Source organism: Plectropomus leopardus, chromosome 12 (genome assembly GCF_026936395.1).
Source record: "Plectropomus leopardus strain MGB_pleo_1.0 chromosome 12, ASM2693639v1, whole genome shotgun sequence".
Lineage (NCBI taxonomy): Eukaryota > Metazoa > Chordata > Actinopteri > Perciformes > Serranidae > Plectropomus > Plectropomus leopardus.
In genome coordinates, this window is record NC_142187.1 from 29,410,367 (window position 1) to 29,424,697 (window position 14,331).

Below are 14,331 nucleotides of genomic sequence, written 5' to 3' on the forward strand. Positions count from 1 at the left end.
TCTGTCCTTAATCAGTAAATGGAAATTGTAATTAATGTGTGTGTGTGTCTTACATAATTAGCAGCGCTGTCTGTCCCTTCAGATCGGAGCACGGCCAGGACAAAGCAGAGGTACTCCTGCGGACTGGTCAGAGGCTTGTTGTAGAAGCCGTTGTATCTCTTCTCATCACCCACGGTGAAGGTAGGCGGCAGTGAGGCCAATTTGGCAGCAATGTAAGGTTTGGAGGAGTCCAGGTGACGTCGACGCCTCAAGACAGGGCCTTCACTTGACCTGAGCAGCTGTGGAAAACATAGAGCAAAGGTCGAGGTCAAGTTTGGCAACAAAGCTAGCACGACCCCTGACCTCTGATGAACTTTTGGAGAGGGAGAAAGAAAAACAAAAGTTCTCATTAGTGAAGGGAGTAAATTTACTGTTTCTTACTGTAACACGGAGATCAAAAGCTCAGTCTTCAAAACAATCAATGGGACTTTGGGCAATAAAATCTTTGTGGGTTGTTTTATAAAAACAAACCTAACTAATTTATGTGCATTAAACAACTTCCATTAACTCCTCTCAAATCTCAAAATCTCATAACAGCAAACCTTTTGCATTCACACTTCCATGTCCAGGTCTGATTCTTACTATGTCTCCCAAAAATCAGATAATGACTGCACACAGCTAACATGCCCTTTGCTCGGTAATATAACTTTGCAAACAATGCAGCCAAGTTACGAAGTGAGCAATTAGCGCTTGCTCCAGCACACAATCTCAGCATGACTGCCAGCCTGCTTAATAAATGAGCAGTGGCATACAGCACTGCGGCATTGTGTTTTCAGCAGCATTTTGTTTTCTGTCAGTGATGTCTCGTGTGCTGCTCCAGATGTAGCTTTATTAAATCATTATGTCGGAGGGAGGAGACAATGGCCTGCTCAATGCTTAATGACTCAGGGAGTCCCATCTCTCTCCCTCTCTCCGTCTCTTCTGCTATTTCTTCAGGGAGCCGGAACAATAGCGATCCAAACCAACGAGCCTCGCAGTTTACTTAAAAATGATGCTATTAATATTCAGGCATGTCATTTAGCTTCAATTCTCTTGTGGACAAGAGAGACCTTTATTCAATAGAATAATAAAGCAGTCATAAATCTTTATCCTCATTTGAATACCTTATGTAAAACTTTGTTTGGGGTTGTCAAATCCTGACTATAAAGACTATGGAGGAAAATACGGGGGTAGAAACAGTAATTTGTAATTACTGTTTAGAAAAGTGCTGCTTGCAAAACATTTACATCAATAATTACATAAGATTAAGATTATCCTCTGTGCACTCAAAGTATTTAATCTAGCAGATGGGTACTGTCTGCAAACCTGGCATCCAATCAGGACATTCCCCACCTGCCCAAGTGACTCATTGTTTAAAATCTCCCTGCCCTGCCACCACCCCCCCCCCTCCCTGAGCCCCGGAGGGTAGAGCTAATTAGCTACAACCAGTGACTTCCTACCCAGTTGGAACGGGAGATGCTGTTGGGGACCCCTGACCTGGCACATTAGCCAATCAGCCACCGGCTGGCACTCACCTCGTCCAGGTCCATCTCGTCTGGATTCTTCCACCGCCGCGTGGACTGGGACACCGGCACCACCACGATGTAGTACCACCTGCCAAGAAAAATAAAGCCTGTGTTAAGACAGACTGACTGAAGCACATACACGCTGAGATCAAAGTGGGCCAGGCGCATTTATAACACAGTCAAAACACTTAGTAAGACATACTTTCACTCTGTGAGGCTTGCTGGGCTGAATTCAAAACTTGAGTGGTACACAAGAGGGTCCAACCAAGGTCGAACACCAGCAGATTGGCACCGCATTCCCCAATTAATGGCTAATCACTAAGAACATCTGCCATGTAGACTGGAACAAACACTATCCCAGTGAGAGGAGCCTTCAGCTAATACAGATCCCCAAAGGTTTCTTTAGGTTAACAGGACCAGCTATGTGACTACTCGTCTTTTACTGCCATCATTTAAAAGACCAAATATAGAAGGAGCACAAAGACATCAGAGAGACATTTAGGGTCAAACTAAGGAGTAAGGTGATGGATGACGGGACGTGCTTGTGAGTACACAATGTACAAACATCTGTGTCTGCATTCATTTATGTGCTGGCTCTCTCTCGCTGTCTTTCTCGCAGTCTGTCTTCTCTCAGCTCAAAGTTTTTCCCCCACTGCGGCATTCAACCACTTGTAAAATCAGCTGCTACTGACAGCGAAAGCAGCTGCTTCTCTCCCCTTCTCTCCAGCCCTCGACTGTGTGATTCAACAGTCAGTCAAGTCTGGGAGTGGGAGAAGACATGTCTAACAAGACTCAAGAACCCCCCTCTCTCACCTCCATGCACACCCACACACACACACCTTCACTCTCCCCATCCCCAATCACGTGCACGTTTTGCCTGTCAATCTGAACTGGAGCTTGGCCAGCCCTGACAGCCCTGTAATCTTTTTACCAATCCACCCCGTGCTCTCCCCTACTCAGATGTGTCTGTAAGTGTGTGTCTAAAGGAAAAGCTTTACTCGTCGGGGTCAGGCGCAATTCTGCTCCTAACAATTTCAGTTGAAAGATAATACAGCTCGACCCGATGTTAAAAGTCTCGATTATCATCAGCCTCTGTGTCATAAAGTTGGCTGGGATTTAAGTCAGAGTTTTAAGTTTCAAAACAGGTTCAGTATTGATCTGATTAATGTGCCACTTGTGCTGTTGTTGCTGTAAGAAAGATTGCCCAGAGTTGCAGCTGATTTACCTCCTGAATGATAATGTTTTCAGACAACTGAGTGGCCGTTTAGGGGCCCAGGGCTGCAAACAATGCCCAAAATACACAAAAACAGTTTCTCTTCGCTCATTTCTTACCATGCTATTTGATATTTTCTGTGGCGTTTATAGATTTGAACTTCCTATAGAATGAAATTGTAAATTTGATTTTTATCAACAGTCGGTGATAAAACGATTTAGTGATGTAACTGCTGGACGGCTGATGTTCAGCACATTTGCATAAATGCATGTAAAAACAATGTTGCCAAGTGGTTTCGAAACATTATACTGTGTAATAAAAGGCAATCATATACAATAAGATAAGATAGGATATGATACCATACCATATCATACCATACCATTATACTATACTATACATGATAATAATAATAATAATAATAATAATAATAATAATAATAATAATAATAATAATAATAATAATAATAATAATAATAATAATAATATACAATAGGGACCTCTTCATGAAAGCTGTTCAGAGCAGCAGCCAAGAATCAAACAAAAATGTAGCTGCAATATCCCTTAAGCCAATTTAGGAAAACTGAGTCTACCGGTTTACAATAGTCATCGTCTGTTGGTGCATCTATTTATGCCCTGTGTCAGATCCAGCTTGAGCGCTCTGTCCCAAGTGTCTCGTTACTGACCTGACACGTGTGGTGGTCTGGACCTTAGGCAGGTTGATGGTCATCTTGCCACCCTGAGCCTGAAGTTCGCTGGGCTTGGTCTTTATCAGGTCAGGGGCAGTGCGGATGGACACCTGCTGCTGCAGACCCCCGGCAATGTTGCCCCTGCTTGTCAGCACAAAAGAGTAGTCTGTGTCTGGCTGCAGCTGCGAGATCAGCTTCCTCTTCAGGTTTCCCTGCACTTCCACGCTTTGCTGGTTGTACAAGATCTGTGAGCACACAAGGGAAAGTTATGTAGTTATGGTTTAAGTTAACAGACACACAAAATGTATGTCCTCCAGATAAATGCAATACTCTCTCCCTCTAATACACACAGACGCTGATATGGACAAAAGCGGCACTGTCCTAAGGGAGGCGCCCATCTCATCTGACACCTCATCTGATGTGCTGCAGTGTCACACTTGCCCATTGGTGCATATCCAATAGTTTTTTTTTTTTACACTTCAAATTGTCTTTGCTCCATTACCATGGGGTGGGAATTGATATAATATCATTTTGACAGATTATTAAAGTTCATAAATGAGCATGAATCTGGGTTTTCAGATTTTTCTGTATAAATGGGTGAAGTCACTGCTTCACACCCTGATGAAAGTGTTAACAGCTGACAGTGTGAAGCTGCAATGCAATTATGCTATAAACATACAAGGTACAAAGGACATTATACAGTGTGTTTTAGTAACAATGACAGTAATGGCTTTCCAATGAGAACAATCCTGTTACCACTATTGTATTTTGTTGGTGGGAATTTTTTGATTTTATAACAATATAATATAAAATATTACAATTTTTCAAACAAATTAAAGGTGATCAGTAAAGTCCCTCTACAGACATATTTTAAAAATACATAATGAAAATTTTGTTTAGCATGTTTATTTCCAACATAATAGTAAAAAGATAAATGAAAAGGGGCTGAAAGCAGATCTACTTTCTCCCTCATTGAATTTGCATACAGTTTCTGTTTTCTTTCCACTTTATCCACCAGAAGTTTTTTATTGTTATTTTTTTAAAAACACTTTATTTTGAAGTACAGTCGATTTCTGGATTTTTTGCAGGATAGAAAAACAAAGATCCAATCAACAGTTGAGCACTGATGCACTGAATTTGAAATACAATGGATTTTGACTAATGTTAGACATATTTTAGGTCAATAGTCAAAACATGAATTTCATGACTGAGGGAACCCTGTCTATAGGGACAAATTTGCATACAGGTACAGTCAAGGTTATTCATTTTAGGGGACATAAACCTAAAAATAACACATTTTTAATGAAGGTCTATGTGTATGCAAATTGTGTGGTGATTTTCTTTTTATCCTTGTGTAGATGCATAGAGATATTTTTCAGGATTGCTGAAGTCTTGGGCACTCACCTTGAAAGGCACTTGGGATTTGTAGTTTGGAGGCAAATCCCAGGTGAGGAGGACAGATGTTTTCATGACAGCTTTGACACCAAAGTTCAAGGTGGGAAAATCTAGGGTGGGAAAAATCCTTCGATTAAAATCTCAAGTAAGACATCCTGTACACCACAAAATGTAATCTCTGTGCGTAATTAAATTTCACACTACAGTACAGAGAGTAAACAATGTGAACATATTCCACGGCGGTACCTTGTGACCAAACTTGACAAGCCACAGGGGGGTACAAAGAACATCAACAATCTCATTCACGCTTGGTTATAGATCACATAAAAATAGCCTTCATCTGCCTAAGCTTGTTCCATTTATTACACCCTGAGACACACGCAACAGGCGGAGATCTTTGTGATTACCAAGAAATCTATATGGCAGTGGGAGTGGCAACGTGTCTTAAAATAGGCAACACGCACAACTGGTTATAAATAAGAAATCTCACATTTATAAGATTATAAAATGCATGAGGAGGTACATGCTGGGTATGCTTCAGATTTGTGTCTAATGGGAGGGAGGATGAGGAGGCATGGTAATGTGACTGTAGCGTGTAATGAGATTAGTTCTCTATAAATCAATAAACACAGTGCTGTACTGTACTGAGTGGCAGATGAGAAAGACGTGGTACTGATAAAGATAGAAAAAGAAGCCAGCTATAATGTTCTCATTATAAACAGGTGTTCATGTGTGTTATTGCATATGTTGTGGGCATGGTTGCGTGTGTAGATGCACGCGATTACGTGCGCGTGTATCAAACCCTGATTCTGTGTTTTCAAATCAAACACCTCGGGCATGTTTGTGTATAAATATAAGCCATGTGTCTTACCATTAGACATGGTCCTGCTCTGAATGCTGGGGCTGAGGGGTCCCCCGCCCTTACTGGTGAACGCCTGCACTCGAATGTCGTAGGTGGTGTCAGGATTAAGGCCCTGGATAGTCATGTGCGTGTCTGCGGTGCGATTGGTGCTGTTCTGCTGACTGTTGATGTCCCTGTACACGACCACGTAGTACACAATCTTCCCGTTCCTCTCGGCTAGCAGCGGGGGCTCCCAGGTCAGCTGGGTGCTGGACTGGGTTAGTCCCGTGACCTGAAGGTTGAACGGGAAGCCTGAGGGTATGTCTTCAGGGGTGCTGATCTCCTTTACGTAGGCCTCGCCGATTCCTGCACGATTGCGGGCACTTAGGCGGAAGACGTAGGTGGCGCCTTTGTGCAGCCCGGTGACAGTGTAATGGTCATCAGTCTTTCTCAGCTCGCGTGATGTGAACGTTTCCTCGTCAGTGCGTTTGTACTGCAGCTGGTAGCCCATCAGCTCACCCACCATTTCCTTAGGTGGCTGCCACTGGATCAGAGCTGTGTTGCCCATGGTGGTGCTGATCATCATAGTTGGCTTGCCTGGCACTGAAAAAAATATCAAAGTGGAAAGAAAAGAAATAAGTTGTGTTGTGATTCTTCTGTGTCGCTGTTTGTCAAATAGGAGTAATTGACCCTGAGTGGTACTCTGGAGTACTGCAGGTGGGTAAGGCAGATGCTATTTGTTAAATGTTAATTGTAAAAAAGTCATTCATGCATAATTCTTATTAAATGGTTACATCATTAAATTGCAGTTTCAACTTATAAAAAAGACACAGTCCAATTCAAACTACAATGCCGTCTTAGTGTTACTGCATGACAAAAACTGGTTTGCTATGAATTTATTGATGGCTTCTTAACATTTGAAATGTAGCATTTCAGTGTTTTTCTGTTAAAAGTTTGTTGTTACGTAAACCCGACACAGATGACCTTGCACTGTACTGTACCTCTTTGTAAAAAATCTTTTCTACGAAAAACGTTATGCACTGGTCAAGGGATACTTGGTTGATTTTTTTTTTTTTTTTAGGGGTACAATATAATTTTTTTTAAAAAATAATTTTCTAAAAGAGAATCACTGCTCTTAATATGGAGGAACTATTTGAAGCAGAACTGAGGTAATTTGTAGATGGAATTTATTGTGTTTTTTTTATTAATGTTTTTAAATGCTGTTTTGTTGTATCTTAAGCGTTTGAAATAAAGACATCCATCAAACTGTTCAAAATTTTGGAAAATATGCGAGTTAGAAGAGTTAGATAAGGAAATCGACACCCTTCTCATATCTGTCGAATTAATATAGGCTGAAGCCAGCAGCTGGTTAGTATAGCTTAGTGCTAAGAATAGCAACAACTAGTCAAACACTGTCAAAAGATTACAAATTCCACCAGTTAGCACCTCTAAAGCTCACTGATTAACTAGATGTGAAGATATCGAGGTTACATGCTTTGCTCACAGCTCTTAAGTTGTAAGGGTAATTAGAGTGTTGAAGCTAACATACATGTAGCATGCCATAACATGACATTCAAGTCACACACAAGGTCTTCTAATGATGCTTCAAGAGTACAGGGGTTATCGTTTTTAAGATAATACCTCAGTCTTCACTGTAAACAGATAACACACATCCTGTGTTTTACATGATAACCTCGATAAAACCAGCTCTGACCTGCTCCAGTCGTGGTGATAACTTTAGCTTTGCTCCGAGCTCCGTCTCCCTTGGTGGTGTACGCTGCTACAGTGACAGAGTAGGTGGTTTCAGAGTGCAGTCCACCAATGATGGCCTCCTGCAAACAGGAAAAATCACAAGGTCAGAGTTTGAAAGGAATCAGTGAGTGTGAGCGGGACCGCCTCAATGGCCAAAAACAAACAAAAAATAAAAACACCTTTTCACACAAGCTCCTATCCCCTCACAAACACACAGCACCAAAAGAAACCGTAACGTGATTAAACCCCCTCCTCCCTCCACTTGTAGTGTCATGATCAATTTCCCTATAAAAGGAAACAATATTTGAAGCATTTCACATTTTCAAGGCACACAAAGAGGACCAGGAACTTTTCTTATTTAAGAAAAACTCCTGGACCCTGTTGTTAAGGCACACTCTGAACCCATTAACCAACAAACCAAATGAACAAGAACGTCACCAGTGTATCAGTGTTCATGCCTGCTGCATGGATAAGCATGAGATTATACCCAGAGGAGCTTAGGATCATCACTACAGTGCAGTCTATTAAAGCCCACACATAATACACGTCTGACTGTGAGACATATTGTAAAAACTCTGAATAAATCTTAAATATAAAAAAAAAATCAGATGGTTGTTTTTTGTTTTTGTTTTTTTAACAATTAAGTCAGATTTTAAGTATTATTTTCCTCCTCTGGATTCCCATGCAAACTGGGCTGAACAGTCTCCAAAACACAGACACACTTTGGTGGTTGAACAATTCAGTAACTCAACATCAGGAACAAACAGACAGCAGAAAACAACAAACAACTGAGGTAACACACTGTTATTGGTAACCTGCTGCAGTGCTGGCACTCACTTCACCAGCCTGCATCAGTCGGAACAAAAACACACACCCACACACGCTGGAATTAAACACTCTGTGAGCTTGAATAAAGCCCATATGTAAACAGACATACACACACATAGGTGAATGCACATACTTGCCGGATGTACTGTATATATGCTAAAGTATGCATGCACGTACAGACAGACCTTAAACGTTCACACAATGATACACGCAGGCGTGAGCACACACTCGATACCAAGAACAAATTAATGCCTGCGGCTTGAGCACACATGCTGGAGTTGTCTGTTTCTGACTGGGGCCACTGAGAGGACGAATACGCCAATGCCTACAAGCCTTCCTGCCGGAACTCCTCGCAAACTTCTCACACTCTCGAGATATTATACAGCTTTGCCCTAATGCTGTTTCTCTAACTAATGAAGTTTTAATTTCCTAACCATAGAAGAACATTTAATAGTCTATATAAGCCAGCTCTGTTTGACAATGCTTTTTACTGCTCCTCTCTTTAAGGGACATTTGGTGCTCCCGTACTAGCCTTTAAGTGAGACGGGGGAAAAAATGCTAAATTACTGTATCATAAAACCATTTTAACTTTATGGAGGAAGTCTCATTACTTTAATCATACAAAATGGCTTTAACAGTCTCAGCAGTGGCAGCCGCAGAGATCTTTTTCCCCTATTCTGGCAAGGTCAAATTGGGTCTAGTAACACTTTTGAAACTCTGCAGAAATAGAAAAAGCAAGGCTTCAAAGTTTCCTTCAGAGCAAATGCTTAGAGCAGCACCAAAGGGCATTACAGAGATTATCAAGTCGACTAGTTATAGAAATGGATTCTTCTCTACAAGCCTCCCTGCACCACCGTCCTCACTCGGGTAGAAAATGTCGGGGGAAATGGGCAGTATTGTTAAAACAAATATATACGCTCTGGACATCTTATTGCTTAAGCGCATTACAGTTGTGTTCTATTTGTGTTGATTTGCATTTGGGATATAAGCCATTTTCTAAAAAACTATGACTCAAACAGAAGTAATCCGTCTCAATCATCACTAATGACCCACTCTCAGTATGTAGTGGCGTAATTATCTGCAGAGACTCTGCTTTTTGCCTAGATTTTCTCATTTTCTTCTCATTTTCTGTGCTCTGGATCTTCATGGGCATGTACCCCAGCAGCACTCAGGTGAGATCGTGGATTCATAATGTAGTGACATTCTGATCCAATCTCAAAGATCAGTATCTGGGGCGATCAAGGCATTTTTTAAAACTTTTTGACTGATCAGGATCGGCTATATTGAGCTCATGAAGCCCGATTCAATCCTTTGTTTTATGTGAGTTGTCAAACAAACTTTTTTTTCATGCAGCCTTTGTCAACTCTTTAACGCTTGCTATCTGTTTGTCTCTCTACTGAATTTCCGTGAATTCCCGCTCGCACTAAAACATCACATACCTTAAACAAAAAAAAAGTTAATTTACGCTGTTTACCAAAGTTATGAGCACTCGTTTACTTTCAGCTCAGTCCATAGAATTTCCAGCACAGCGCTTTTATTTTTAAAAGCAGCTTCTTTTTATTCTTGCAATATGTTTTATTTTTTTATGTTCTGAGCCAATGTGTTGTACACATTTTGCACATATAATTGAATATGTAGAAATTTATGATGTGTGGACCTTGAATTAATGACTAAAGAGAAATCTGGACCCTGTGACTAGCGCAGTTGGAAACTACTGATCTAGGAAAATAAAAGCATAGGATTGGGACTTGGTATTGGCAGGTACTCAATATTAAATGACTCGGATCAGGATTGGTGGCAAAAAATGTAATCGGGACATTCCTAAAAGTGGGGCAAATGTTAGAGAGAATCTGGAATTGCCTTTTGCTTTCACTTTCACTAGCAAGAGTAGTTAAAAACAGTAACGGACAATCCTGCACAGCATACCATTAAAAATGCCAAAATCATCTGAAAAAAATAAAAATGATTCATAATCCTGCTCCCTGTAAACATGCCATGGGTCAACAGGAAATCCTAATGTTTTTGCTGTTGACATGTGTCTGTGGCTAGTCACACCACATTAGTTACCTGGCACACAGGCTACTATCGCCAAAACATGGCTGCTAAAGAAAAAATAAAGATGTGTGAACAGATGTCTTCATCTGACAGCGTCTAGCTCTGTCTGTCAGGTGTTAATCAACACATTAAGAGGAGAGGGAGAGGAGGCACGCCTGACTCATGCCATGTGGGTGTAGCTGAAGGAATCTGTCCATGTGCGCCATGCAAACAGATTCCTGTTTAACTGGCTGTTACAAAATAAATAAAATGATCTGCACGCATCCCGCTGGCTCTTTTGTAAAGAAAGAAAACATCCATTGTTGATGTATAAACAGATGAACAAAAATAAACTCAGCATCTGTCAACCTTTGCAGCTGGACATCAGATTGATTAACCACTTTTCTGTGTTTTCTGTGAAAGGAAACTAGCACCTAGAATTGTTCAAATTAATTTCTTAAAAGCGATAAACCTTTTATTTAACAACTTCTTTGACCTTGTTTGAATACTGACAACAGTATTTGTTATTCTGGCAGGCTCCTATTGAATTCCTGACTCGGAACAGTAAGTGGCTCTACACTTATGCTAGTGCAATATGACGTCTAAGAGGTAATAAGCCATAACAAAGGGCTGCGTGACAGCCATGGAACAGTGAGCTGCCATCCACGCAAATGAAAAGAACATGAAAGGCTAGTGGCAATCTTGGAGATGTGTGGAGCTGATAAAACACACAGCTCCTCCCCTCAGATAGATATGTCATCTGGAACAGTAGGGGAGACAGCAGGTTAGGCGAGCCTGATTAATGTCAGCATCACACTGGGATAGTGACACACAGCCTTTGACTGCACTGTACGCTCCATGGCGAGGGGAAGCGCCGCATGCTCGCTGCAGTAAGTGCCTCAGATCCGAGTGAATGCCCAGCTGTTACCACGAGTTTGTCTCACGGTAAAAATGTTGAAATATTAGACTTTTACACAATCATCAGTAGAAATAATCCTCATGCTTTGTGCTTGAAGTAGAGAGCATCACACACATAAAAATAAAATCCAGGAATCAGGACACACGTCTCTTGCTGTGGTTATGATGGGGTTATGATCTTTCATGAGGATTCACACCGAGTGGATTACAAGCACGGCTTACACAGAAATAAACACACACAACTCATATTCCACACAAGCGCACACAGCACCCCCAAATTGCAGAGGGGAGAAGAGCCTGCCCTGCAAGACAACCCAGCAGCACACATGAGGGTTACTCACATGCTCGGTGGACTCCTCAATATTCCACTGATGGGAGAGAAGACACAGGACACAGGATGGGGAGAGAAATGAGTCAGAGACAACACAACAGGAAAAAAAGCGCTTGTCTTTTTTTCGCTCAAAGACAGATGAATGTAGGTGTCAACAGAGTCATGCGGTAGAGAAAAAACACACACACAGAGCGAGAGAGTGTGATGGAAGTGACGGGTTAAAAAAAAAAATGAAGACAAGTTGAGTGGCATAAGATGAATTGTGCAACCAAGTTGAGCAATGGTTGTGAAATTTATTGTTGTTTATGATGCACTGCCTTGTTTCTCATTTGCCTATGAATCCAATAAAAACCTCTCTCTTCCTTAATCACAGAACACCTCTCTATTCAGTATGATAACTATCTCACTGTGGACATAAAGCATAAAATATGCAGACGCTCTGAAGCATTTCCTCTTTCTTCTTTTCAGAAAAGGAGGGAGGGCCCTTTTATTCATTATATTTCAATATGTTTTCAAAATGTTCTCCTTGCTCGCTGTGCTTGGCCAAGTGATTCCCGGGGGAAGTGAAAGCCCATTTCGTGCCGCGGGGCTCCGTCGGTGCCGAGCGTGAAATCCTATTACCAGTGCTGCTATGCTAGCCCTGTGACATCAAACCCCATCGATGCAGAACGCAACTGCTGGTGTTTACCAGCAACTCGCTCCACAGTTCAGCTACTGCAGAGAGTTCACTGATGGGTGGCCTGGCTGACAAGGGGCAGGAGAGATGACACTAGTGACACTGATGTGGGACAAAATGGAGAACACAGATGAAGAGGGGATGAGGAGGAAGGGCGGGTGAGGGAGGCGGCGACAGCGAGCAATTACACTGGAACAATAGGGTGCGTAGCCGCAACAAGAGCTGCTGGTGGAGTGGGGATTGCTGGGAGAGATGGAGGAGAGTGGCAACAAATGATGCTGAGACATGTGGGAATTATGAAAGGAAGTGAAGAAACCCTCAAGAGTTCTACTTAAAGGTTCAGGTCACCTAAATTACAAAAAATGTTTCCTCTTTTGGTATCAATCCGTCCAGATAGTTTGGATTTTATTTGTCCAGATTTGAGAAATCCATGTTTGAGATTTTCATTGTCCACCCTCATGCAATACAACAGAGTTGGATGGATTGTCACTGGTTTTGCTCAAAGCATTAAAAAATCAACAGACATTTTTAATTTTGAGTTTGTGAAGTTAATGATACGAGTCCATTATCAAAACAGTCAGATGAGCTCTTTGCCATTATTACCATCCATGTACAATTATGCAGCTGTTAGCATAAAATTATGATTATTTTCGAAAATGACTGAATAATGTTGTTAATGCCAGCTAAGTATTATCTTTCCTAATGCTAAACGAGCAAAAAAAATCCCAAAGAATGCTGGCTAAGTTTACTTGTAAGTTGATTCTTAAGCAGCTGAGAGATTTAAAAAGAAGGACACCGAGAGGCCCGAAACAACGAGCAACTGCAGCTGCAGCTAACTGTTATTTCATTATCAGTTTATCTGTCCATTACTTCTTGGTTACCTGATTAGTCATTTTGTCAAAAAAAGTTTAAAAAAATAGTAAAAACAAGGTGACATCTTCAAATGGTCTGTTTGATTGCATCAACAGTCCAAAAATTCAAAGCTATTCTGTTTATTATCATGCATCACAAAGAAAAGCATATACTTAGCTACTTTAAGAATCATAAAATTAGGATATGTTTGGCCTTTTTACTTAAAAAAAACCAATAAAACGATTATTAATTGATCAAAATAGTCAAGTGATTTTCTGTTGATCGACTAATTGATTGCTCGACTAATAGTTGCAGCTCTACAAGAAACTGCATCAATTTATCACTTTTTTTTCTTGTAAAAATAAGCTTGTATTAAAGCCTGAGCTTTGATTTCTGTGTACCACCATTACAGACCTGGAATCATGATATTGTTAAACAAAATTGTGATTATTATTTTTTTATCAATTGTTCAACCTTTGAGGCAGAAACATATCTCAAAATCTCAACATATAAAACCACGTCTATATGTTTCAGACACCATTAAGATAATATTAGAGGCTATTGGAAAACACAGATATTTTTGTTATTTAGGTGAACTAGTCCTTTAAGTAGGAGAACGCAGCAGACAAATGCCTGCAGGACAAAATTCAGCAGTGGTGCCTGCCTTCCCTTCTTGCCTATCTTTCCCTTCCTGCCACTCCAGACCTCCACAAAGGGCGCCTCACACTGCTGATTCATTGTGCACTGGAGAGACGTGTTCATCATCCTCCATTGACTGTTGGCATATGAAAAGACAAAAGACCCAACTTCTCCGCCCTCCTCCCTGTGGAAGGGTCTTTATCAACAACCCGCCAACTGAAGCATAAGTAAGACCTCTGTATGGTCCCAGTTGCAACTGGTCCAGATACTTCCATCAAAAACTGCTGCCTCATGCTCCCCTGACATAGCGGGGCACTAAAGAGCGCCATTTAAGAACAGCTGCTACTTAACTCCATGAAAAACAGTTTGCGACGTGCCTAATTGCTTAATTTGTTTACCGTCGACTACACTCAGTATGTCAATAGAGCAGCGAACACATTAAGGTTCGCAAGAGTTCCTATCTCATCTTGGGCTAAATCCCTTTCTATCGCAACTGCTTTTGCTTTCTGCTTAAATCCATGGGAGAATTATAAATTATCCCCCCATTTATATTTCGAATGCCAACGCAAGCTGAAAACACATCATTGCTGATAAGCGTCGTTTGTGGAAACGGAGCGGTATAA

General features: G+C 41.1%; 1 protein-coding gene across 11 annotated transcripts in view; it reads right to left on the reverse strand.

Annotated features, from left to right (window-relative positions):
- ptprfb (protein tyrosine phosphatase receptor type Fb) overlaps nucleotides 1-14,331 on the reverse strand; it is a 215,589-nt gene that overhangs the window by 50,581 nt on the left and 150,677 nt on the right. For 6 of the 11 annotated variants that reach the window (XM_088085767.1, XM_088085771.1, XM_088085766.1 and 3 more), the window contains 7 exons: nucleotides 11,552-11,578; nucleotides 7,393-7,510; nucleotides 5,709-6,281; nucleotides 4,847-4,947; nucleotides 3,440-3,687; nucleotides 1,554-1,632; nucleotides 54-278 (listed from right to left, as the gene is read on the reverse strand). In XM_088085767.1, coding sequence (XP_087941893.1) covers nucleotides 54-278; nucleotides 1,554-1,632; nucleotides 3,440-3,687; nucleotides 4,847-4,947; nucleotides 5,709-6,281; nucleotides 7,393-7,510; nucleotides 11,552-11,578 — 1,371 coding nt within the window. The remainder of the gene's footprint in view (nucleotides 1-53; nucleotides 279-1,553; nucleotides 1,633-3,439; nucleotides 3,688-4,846; nucleotides 4,948-5,708; nucleotides 6,282-7,392; nucleotides 7,511-11,551; nucleotides 11,579-14,331) is intronic. The other 5 variants (XM_088085773.1, XM_088085774.1, XM_088085772.1 and 2 more) reach the window with 1 other exon arrangement.